The 10,455-nt window shown below is 33.7% G+C and overlaps 1 protein-coding gene across 1 annotated transcript; it reads right to left on the bottom strand.

Moving 5' to 3' along the window:
* Nucleotides 1-2,460: 2,460 nt before the first annotated feature.
* Nucleotides 2,461-6,892, bottom strand: LOC116025643 (cyclin-D1-1). The gene is made up of 6 exons (XM_031266951.1): nucleotides 6,416-6,892; nucleotides 5,935-6,021; nucleotides 4,430-4,525; nucleotides 4,152-4,353; nucleotides 3,899-4,029; nucleotides 2,461-3,768 (listed from the first exon to the last, which is right to left on the bottom strand). Exons 1-6 carry the CDS (start codon nucleotides 6,683-6,685, stop codon nucleotides 3,544-3,546), a joined length of 1,011 nt encoding a protein of 336 aa, XP_031122811.1. The 5' UTR covers nucleotides 6,686-6,892; the 3' UTR covers nucleotides 2,461-3,543.
* Nucleotides 6,893-10,455: the final 3,563 nt, after the last annotated feature.

The following is a 10,455-nucleotide window of genomic DNA, read 5'->3' as shown; positions in this document are numbered from 1 at the left end:
TATATATATATATATATATATATATATATATATATATATATATATATATATATATATATATATATATCACTGTCATGCATGATGCATCATAAATGTATGAAGTGAACTTTCAATGCCATTGGAATTGGAATGTGGGAACCACTGTGCTAGAAAAACACCAAAAGGACTTTAATTCAAAGTAATTCTTCACTTTCAATTAGCCTTATCTTTGTCATTTCCAAATACTTTTAAATGTATGGGATTTGTTAGGCTAGTGAGGGATATTAGTGTCAATAGTAATAGACACAAACAAATATGATGATATACCTAATTGCATCGAATATTATTTGTATTTGTGTTAAGTTGACAATACTCAGTACAACAAAACATAGTATATATGATTATATCCGTTATTATCGATCAACATAGGTGCTAGAGAATTTATGATTGTACCGAGTGCAACCTAAAAAACCTTTTTGGATGGTACAAAATGCAAATTAACGATTTAAAATTTTCAAGTGTTTGTGTACATAGAGGTAGATTTCAATGAGAATCATGCTTCTCGTGAGAATTACGAGCGTGTATTGCGTAACAACTTTAAATGCAAGCGTTGATATTTACAAGTACAATTGCTTATGCGTAATGGTGCTTGCGAGGTTATACATTAGTGATTGCAATATTAGTTGTTACGTGATACACTTTAAGTTTAAAATATTATTAAAATATCACCACATTTTTTCTTATTTTATATCTCTTTGATCAACCCAAGTCAACAAGTTTGCAATTTTTACCTGAGTAACAGTTTTCATTTAATTTCATCCTCATCATATATATATATATAGTGTCTTTGTTCTTCCTGAAAATAATACTACTGAGTACATGTTAGCCTTATTAGGTGGTCCTTGCAAGTTGCAACAGTCGCACCAGAATTGAAGGCGTTGGTAGAAAGAGATATTTTGAAAAAAAATATTATTTTTCTGGCCAATTAGCAGAATGTGTACAACATAGAATCAGGCTAGAAAGCTGACTTTTCTTTTAATCAACTTGTACGTTGCTTTATTATATATGCTCCTTAAATTTAATATTATTCACGAGCATAATAACAGGAACATTACTTACAATTATGGTTAATGATGATGATGATATTACTATAAATTAATCTTAAACCCTATTTTAATCAAGACCAACCCTACAACGACAACACTCGCCATGTATAAATGAGATTTAAAGTTTTAAACCTTAAAATTTTTATTTTCTTGAGGTAAAGAACTTAAATGTCAACTTAATTACATAACATATTATTGAATGCCTTATACACAATTGACGTTGAACATTTTCTTGATTGATAGTTTTCTTTAAATATACTTTAAAAAGAAAGAAAATCATATGAAAAAAATATATATTTAATTTCTTGTCAATTAACCTCTTTTTTTATAGCATCCGTTATCTCGTCATTTTTGCTATTGTGTGACTAGTGTCATTATATTTCCACTTACTGAAGCACAAAAAATCTATACTGCTTCCACTAGGGCAGGCTCGAATTCATGTCCTCCGATTTAGGAAAGTCGCTTCGTGCCACTAGATCAACTTGATTAATTAATTTTTTTTTTTGCTCATATATAGTAGCCCGTACCCTTATTATTGTGAGACTAATTTACATTTGGCGCAGATCCAGATTACTCATTTTTTTGCGCTCACAAAATTGCACTCTTATTTATAATATGACATACTCTTGCAAAAGTTGTTTTTTCTATTAGTGTGTATTTAATGATAATAACACAGAGGGAGGGTTGTAAAGGAGGGCAGGGGGCGGGTAGTGGATGTAAAGATCAGTTGTCAATTTAGGAAAACTGGCTCTCATGTGTGCTGTCCCAAATAAAAACACATTGAAGGAACACAAAAGATATGAGTGGAGATTCATAGGAAGGCGAAACGGAGCAAGGATACGAAGGTGAGATAACATCAAGGAAGCCGAGACGAGGGTGGTAGGGGCGATGAAACAACAGTTTATGGGTCAGCACTCACGAGGAACTTAAGGCTCACCTCCTCCCTCTCATCTCATCAATTTCAACAAACACTAGTGGTACAAATGGTTAAGTAGTCATATTCACTCATTGAAAGAAACCATCTTTTATTGCTGGAGGGTCCAACCCCCCACTTCAATTCCCTGCCCCGCCCTTCCCCCCTTCACCACCCTATCCTAATCCTTGCTTTTGTTTAAAGCTCTCTCAACCCGCCCTCTAATACAAACAAATAGCAAAGCTACAAAACTCTTCATTGTCATTCACGTGTATGCCACAGACCCTTAATTATTCCCAATATTAACAATAATATATATAAATTGGAGTTCATGGGTTCAACCCTTAGTAGAACAGTATTGACTCTTTGTGTTTCAGTAGTTATGAACAGATATTACATTATCACAGAGTCAATAGTGTTCAAAAAATACACAAAAGTTAAAAAGTAAAGGGTCTTAGATTATTGTGATCAAGATATATATATATATTGCACAATGAAACAAGTTTCCAATATTGATTCATGATGCAAAATACAACACGCATGTAGAAAGGCCCCAAAGACCTTTTGATTTCAAGGGTCAAGCCTAAGATAGGCCATCCAGTCAGGGGAAGAGATCAGATTTCTTCTCTTCCCTTGATGAAACAGACAAACAAAAAAAGAGAAAAAAATTAAAAGAATCTAAACACGTGTCTCCACGACACGCTTGAAAATCACTCTCCAAAGAGAAACCAAAAGGGTCCAGTATATGGTTAGGACAAAGAGATGGGCATTTTTTCCCCGCCAAAAAAGCACACATACACACACCTCACTCATAAAGAAGATCGAAGAAGAAGGAGAAACTCATCTATGTTGTGGAAGGGAGACCGTTGGTATGAGCTTAATCTTGTTGATTTGTTGCTGAGAAATCTGGATTGATGGTGATGGGACTTTTCCTGGATGATCAACGGCTGAAATTACAAGGGTGATAAACGCCCGTTGATGTTGCGGAAACGTGCAGTGGGTGGTCCCCACAGAGTAGTTCATCCTGGCTTTCACTGATCAGAAATCATCAATGCCATCTTTGAATTCAATCTCTCCATTCAATTCATCACCATTTCGGTATTCACACTGCATTTGAGTATGAACCCACTAGCTAGCATATACTATATTTTACTATTATTAAACAATCTCCCTTCCCGCTTTATCACACCAAAATAAAATACTATGTACCAAACCCCCTTCCCTAGGGAATCTGCAAAGCCACCATTTATTGGAATGGCATTCTGATTTTTTTTCACCCAAAAAGAATCCAAAAAATCTTCAAACTCTATCTCGTACGTGCTTAAATTATTGTACATATATTTATTTTTATATATACTAAGTAATCTACATCACTCATGCATGTCAACTTTTCCTCTTTATTTTTTTTTATTTTTTAATCTCCAAACCCCTCCAAGAAAAAAAGTGTTGAGGATTCTAGACAACTTATGGACCACCACATTATCCCTCTTGTGTTTGTTTTCTGCCTTATTCTTTAACTCCCCCCTCCTCCCCCACTCCGCCATATTAACCAGAACTCTCCCTCTCATCATCCATGGACAAGCTGACACTGTTATTTAGTTTTCTCCTTTTATAAGAAGGGGAAGATGAGGAGGAGGAGGATGACGTGTCGCTGGACGAGATGCTCGGCCGAGACATGACTCGGACCTGTGGTAACACTTTTGGATATCTCCTTGCACTAAGTTCGATGGCAATTTTTCGCATTAACTGGTAGCAACTGATGATTTTTTCCTGCCAAAAATTGGAATTTTTTTTTATAAAAAATTTCTCTAATGGACATGATGATGATGTGCATTAAGAGTGAACCAAAATGAAACGTACTAAGGTCCATAATAATAAGTAGAGGTATATATGTTCTTACTTTTATCAGTCCACCGCACCATGATTCGGCATGCTCAGCATTAACAAGAGAGAAATTCGGCAGATCGTTGGCCGCACAAAGTATTGTCGCAGCAGCAATGCATGATGGCCAGTACTCCAGAAAGCTAGCCTCTGAAAATTCATGCATGCACATCAAGTATATGTAACATTTGTATCCTTATTATTTTTAATCCATTAGCTAATACTTCAACAAGAAATGAATATGGATGAAGGGTGAGATCATGAATATATACCTCGGATATTTGATAAAATAATCTCGGTTGCCCTTGAGATAAAGAACCCTGTGTAAGTTCCTGTGGGATCAAGTTTGAACGCAAAGAAGCCGAGGAAGTTAAAGGGTGTAATGGATCTTAGCCTCCAATCCAGTACAGTCAGCACAAGAAGCTCCATTCTACGAATTGTCTTTGGTTCAAATATGTATTTTGCACCTTCAACCTATTAACCCAGAATTAGTATGGCTTTTTCCAATTATGAGTAGTAAACATTTTACTTTTAAAAAGTGAAGAACTACCTGAAGATCCAAAAGAGATGGAACCAGAGGTTCCTCCATCTTAGCAGCTAATGACAAGCAAGCAATGGACAGTAGTTGCAGCGGCCAACCATTCGTCTGTAGAAATTTAAAAAAAAAAAAAATCAATAACAAGCATTTTATTTTAATACAACTGACCCTATTACATTGTAATATCTGTTCATTTATACTTTCTCAATCTGTTAAAGCACAAAGAGTCAAGAGTCACTACATGTCATCTTAGCAGAAAGTGCTTGGCCAATAACAAGTAATAATACAAAATGAAGAATAATATTCAGCAGGCTTACAAGAGGACCACACACAAATATACTTCTAACAGCTCGATGATGTATCCTATATTATCCATAAGCCAGCACATGCTAATGCTGCAGGCTTGTATAATAATACTAAAATAAGAATTATTAAATATGTTCAATTCGCGGCTCCATTTGGGATTTTAAAATGTGACTAATGTCGCATGATTATACTTTTATTATTCTATATATATATATATATATATATAGTAATTGAGCTGGACCAAAGAGGGTGTTTTCCAGCTAAGTAAAATTCCGGATTAGCTAAAGACAAACCTCTTAATTGTGGGTAATTAGATGTCTCCACCATCCATTTATAAATAAAACCAAAATAATGGAAATTTGAAACGACAGCAACCTTAATAAATGTTATGAATAAAACCTTCCAATAATTTAAACAGTGAGACAAGAAATGCAATAAAATCAACGGACATTATTTGTTTTCACAGACATGACATGTACCTTAATAAAGCTTGATCACAAAACACTAATAATAAAGAAAAAAAAAACTCTTGTACTCATTATAGCAATCATCATTACAAGACAAGTAGAGAACAAGTAATCGAAGTGAATGGAATTTACTCTCTGGGTATAAAGACACGTACGTGTACACCACGCCAATGTTATACTTTTACGTATCAAGCTAAGATAATTAGTTACACTTTACAATAATTAATGTCGTTTTCATTGTGATGAAAAAGTCAATGGGATGATTAAGAAGAGAATTTCGATTATAACTTCTTAATATTTTCCCTTTCCTGCAAAATCTGCATCTCCTTTTTCTCTTTCTAGACTACGACATTATACTGTATATATATTATTACTATACAAAATACAATTAGTGTCATGCAAGTTAAAGAAAATATGTATTTTACTTGTTCACGATCTACTACACAAAAATCAACTGAGCTGCAGAGCTAGCTAATAAATACGAATTTTACTGAATCACTCAATGGTAACTTTTCTTCTTCTTTTTTTTCACCTTAACATGATTAACAAAAGATTAGCGTAATTGTGTCGACGCATGCATAAGTGCATAAGTGCATAAGTGGATAACTCATTTTCAATTTCAGAGAGCTAATGGTAGACTTTTCTCAGTTTTAGACATCACGAAAGAAGTGAAAGTCATTTTCCTTTGAAAATTAAAAAAAAAAAATAGAAAATACGGAAAATATGCTAGGGGGACGAGATTACAGGGAGGCGACGAGAGTAGAGGAAACGATCGAAGTAATTGACGGCGAGATACACCGTTAGTGGCTGGAAACCGTAATATCGCTGGACCTGCACAGAACAATACAAACAAACACGGTTTAGTGAAACGTCAACCGTCAAGCCGTTAACTATGTGATCTTCGGAGGTTATAGTGCGCCGAAAAATCCGGAATGCGCCGTTTGTTCCTCTTTCTGTTTTCGTAACTGATACTCCCGGAAGCGAAGAGGAACCGCCGGCGCTATAGAGATGCGCCGCCGGAGTTTCTGAACCGATTTCGGATATCGAATATCGTTTGAGCACAGGATGAACGGCGCATGTGGTGTACGCGCGTTCGGCGGTTGTTTACACTCGCCAGTCGCCCCCATAAAGTTCTAGAACCTTCTGGCTCTTAAAGAGCTTTCTGAGCTCACAAAAGCGTGTTAAAGATGAGTATAATCAGATTCGAGCATTCAATATTCAATACCTTGAGCATCCAGTGGATACAGTCTTCTCTGGCGGCGGCGCTTAGCGACTGAGATAGGAAGCGCTCGGCGTAGTCGATTCCAGGGACGAAATTCCGTTCATCATCCATAAGGCCGGCGATGGATTCATCGAGGTCGGCCTCGATCGGAAGAGATTCGGCAAGGTCCGACGAGGAACATTCCGGCGTCTCCTCATCGCCTCCGGAAAAGATGATATCGGAATCCTCACCGCAAAGCAGGTCGGAGAAGCAATCGGAGCACGAAACTGACATGATGATGACTGAACTTTGCCGATTGCGCTCCTCATTCTCTCTTCATCATCTTCGGTTATTTGAATCCAAGCAATCGCCGGAGAGTGTTCGGAGAGTTCGCCGGAATGTTCGTCGTGGTGGAGGGATTTAGAGAGTTAGTCTCTACGTGTTTGATGGTAGCCTGTCTGCTCTCTCTGGATATTTCCAAGTAGGTATGTATAGACCAGAGTGTGCTCTAATTTTGTAGTTTTTCCTTTATTTTAAGACATTAAATATCCTGTAAAAAGAAGAGGAGATTATTTTTTCTTTTTCTTTTTTATTTTGAATTTATTTTCTCACATTTATTTTACCATAAAACTTGCAATCACGCCTTAATAGTGTTCACTATGTCCATTCGAGGTGAAACTCACCCTTAAAATCTTAACTAACAAAATTATCCAATAAAATAAATCAGTATAGGCTCAACAGGAAATATAACCGTAAATCAAACTTGTAGTTTCAAGGTCACGAGCTTAAAGTTTACTGCTTGACCAACTCCCAAGTTGATTAAAATTGACGTTGGATAATTATTATGAAAATATAAATAAGGGATTAAAAATCATTGGAAAAAGTGTCAAATAGGACACTGAAATTGTCGCTTTTGTGCAATTGGGCCATTAAACTTAAAAAGTGTGCAATTCAACCATCTAACAAGTAAAATTTGTGCAATTGGACCATTTTTACAAAAAAATTTTAATCAATTTAAGTTAAAAACATTTCAATATTGACTCCCAACTAGTATAGTAGAAGAAAATGCCACTCTTAATACATATATGTTAGTAATATAATTGGATTTTACCATAAAATTTTTGTAAAAATGGTCCAATTGCACAAATTTTGTTTGTTTGATGGTTGAATTGCACACTTTTTAAGTTCAATGGCCCAATTGCACAAAATCGATAAGTTCAGTGGCCTATTTGACACTTTTTCCAAAATCATTTGTTATCATTTTATTATTATATTAAATTTATTTATTTTATATTTAATTAATTATTACGTATATTATATATCAACTTGTGATTCTTTTTTCAAAACTCAAAGGTAATATTAGATAGGTTTGTGCATGATTTTAGTAGAAGAAAATAGCTTTTATATATATAAACAAGTATTGATTCTTTATTCATGATATGGCCAACAAACGATTAAAATATTTTCAATAGATAAATGATTAAATTATTTATACTATAGCATTTAATTTATCTACCATTGTGAAATTAATTTGATTGGTTCAATCCTGGGTCATATCTACAAAATTTGACTATTATTCCAACCTTACAAAGGGTAGTGGTGCTTATCTACATGTCAGTCGAGTCTTGTGATTATGCTAAGACGATATTCTAGTTGATAGGACGATGGTTGAGATGACGCTTCACGTTCTGACATTTTCCTAGACAATTTCAACTTCCAAGCTTAGGAGGTCAAGAAAAATACTATATATGACGATCAAGAATGGTCCTATACGCTCCCCCCGTATATCTCCATCATATCTATTAGGATACCATAATTGAAGCTTGAATTTCAGTTGTGCGGTTGATGCATTTAATTACAAAATGGAACATAGTTTTGAAAAGTTAGGGAGTGTTTGGTAAATGGTTGAAAGCTAATTAAGTTAGCTGATTGGGTTAGCTGGTTTGACCATTTGATAGTATTAGGTGGTTGTAAAAAAAGTGTTTGGTAAATTAATTGTTTACTTTGTGTTAATTTATTAACTCTTAAATTACTTTTACCATATTTATTTATTTATTATAAGGATGAGTGAAATAAAAAAAGAAAGAAAAAACCATTATTATTGTTGTTGTTACGGAAATAGAAAGAAAAAAGGACTAGACAAATAAACAACGAGATATAAATGTTAGGGATAAAAAGGGTAAAATGTCATTTCATAATTAAGGCTAATCAGCTAACAAAAAATTACTGTCATTTTACCATACACTTCAAATAAAATAGTGACCAATCAAATCAATCAGACGTAATCAAACTAATCAAAATTGGCTTATCAGCTATGCTACCGAATATAGTGATTATAAATTAAAAACTCCGTATATGTATTGGTATTCATAGTGCACGATCTTAAATGGCGAGTACAGTTCCATAACGAATTATTAATATGTTATAGGGAAATCGTTGTCAATTCGACGTAGACTATTAACATTGCATGGCGTCATATTGTATCATTAAGGGGGAAATATAATTGTGGCCACTTAATTATTTTCACAGTATCTCAACCGCCCCCCACCCCCACCCCCAACAATCCCAAAATATTATGCACTCTTCCAAATTTTTAGTACACTATAAAATAATATTTTATTTAAATTATACCATTAATTTAAAATTTTACTTTTTTTAAATATCCAATTAGCCTAACATTCAATTATCTCAAATACGACTAATACAAAATACTTAACTCTCCGTCTCCGCCCTCGCTGGTGCAGAGACTAAGTTTCCCCATCGGGTTTAAGTTGAATTGTCATCCCTAGATTACTGCCACGAACATTAGAGGTTAAAGTTTGAGTTGGTTCCTTGTGTGCAAAAGTGTTTAGTATGGTGTTAAATCTGTAAACTAGATTAACTCAATTTATCTCTTCATGGACACGAGAGTGTCTTAATGAAGCTAAGGTATATGTTTGTTGTGATTAAGGATGCAGTCGAGTTAAACTGAACCTGAATAGTCAAAATTCAAATAAGGATATGATCGAGTTGAGCTGAACCTAAATAGTTAAAACTTGAACTTCGAATTAAATTCAAAATTGACTCGACTCTCAAATTCAAACTATTTAAACTTAAATGAATAAGTTGAATAAAGATTTTTTCTATTTTTTTAAATCAAAAGTTATAATAATGAGGGTTTTATAACTAAATAACATAATAATAATAATAATAATAATAATAATAATAATAATAATAATAATAATTCCTTAACTAAAATTTAAATAACAAATATTTTTTCTTTTAATATTATAATCTAAAAACTATTTTGTTTCTTCTATTTTTCTTCGTCAGACTATTTTTCATAAGTACTAATAAATTAATTAATTAATTAAAAAAAAAAAAAGACTCGGTAAAAACCATTGAATCAAGGGAAATGACGGGTTGATGGTAGCTAGCTTGCATCACGTGATGGGATTTGGCAAGTGCACTGCTGTCAAGCCACCTCGTCTACATCTCCCGTATTTTCCGCACATGATACTAAAACAACAGTCAATGCCGGGTAACTTAATCTTCCTTGTTTTAATCATTATTATATACCCAATGTCTTTTTTAGTTTTTTTTTATTAGTTATAAACATATTCTTCCAGTTTTTTTTTTTTTAAACAAATATTCTTCCAATTTATTAAATTATATATCTTAGATATCATAAACTTTCTTTCATACTCAAAAAAAGTAAATCGAACATACAAAAAGTCTAATTCAAACTCAAACATTCGTGGCTGCCTGATAAGAATTGATCCCCAACTTACTACCCTACTATTATGGTTGAAAAAATCGCCAGGCGTTCCTCGGACGTCTAGGTGCCGATCGCTCATGTACTTTTAAAAAAAATTGTTTAATTTTTTATTTTAATTTTTTAAGATTTGATAATTATAAAATATCTAATACTTCAATAGTTAATACTAAAATATTAAATATTGACCTAAAAAACATCGAGAGTTTGAATGATTTAGAGTTATTTCGCTCAAAACAACGTCGTTTTGAGTGAAATAATCCAATAAAAAAAAAAGAAAATGGAACAGTAGCTAATTAGCCGACTAGAT

This window comes from Ipomoea triloba, chromosome 7, assembly GCF_003576645.1.
Source record: "Ipomoea triloba cultivar NCNSP0323 chromosome 7, ASM357664v1".
Lineage (NCBI taxonomy): Eukaryota > Viridiplantae > Streptophyta > Magnoliopsida > Solanales > Convolvulaceae > Ipomoea > Ipomoea triloba.
Note: the sequence above shows the minus strand (reverse complement) of the source record. Positions and strands in the feature narration are given on the sequence as shown.

What these genes read in the sequence shown, in the direction of transcription:
- LOC116025643 (XM_031266951.1), bottom strand. Translation starts at nt 6,685, where the DNA reads ATGTCAGTTTCGTGCTCCGATTGCTTCTCCGACCTGCTTTGCGGTGAG. An exon ending in GTATCCACTGGATGCTCAAG is followed by an intron (nt 6,022 to 6,415) that starts GTATTGAATATT and finishes TGTTCTGTGCAG; the next exon opens with GTCCAGCGATATTACGGTTT. An exon ending in TATTTTATCAAATATCCGAG is followed by an intron (nt 4,030 to 4,151) that starts GTATATATTCAT and finishes ATGAATTTTCAG; the next exon opens with AGGCTAGCTTTCTGGAGTAC.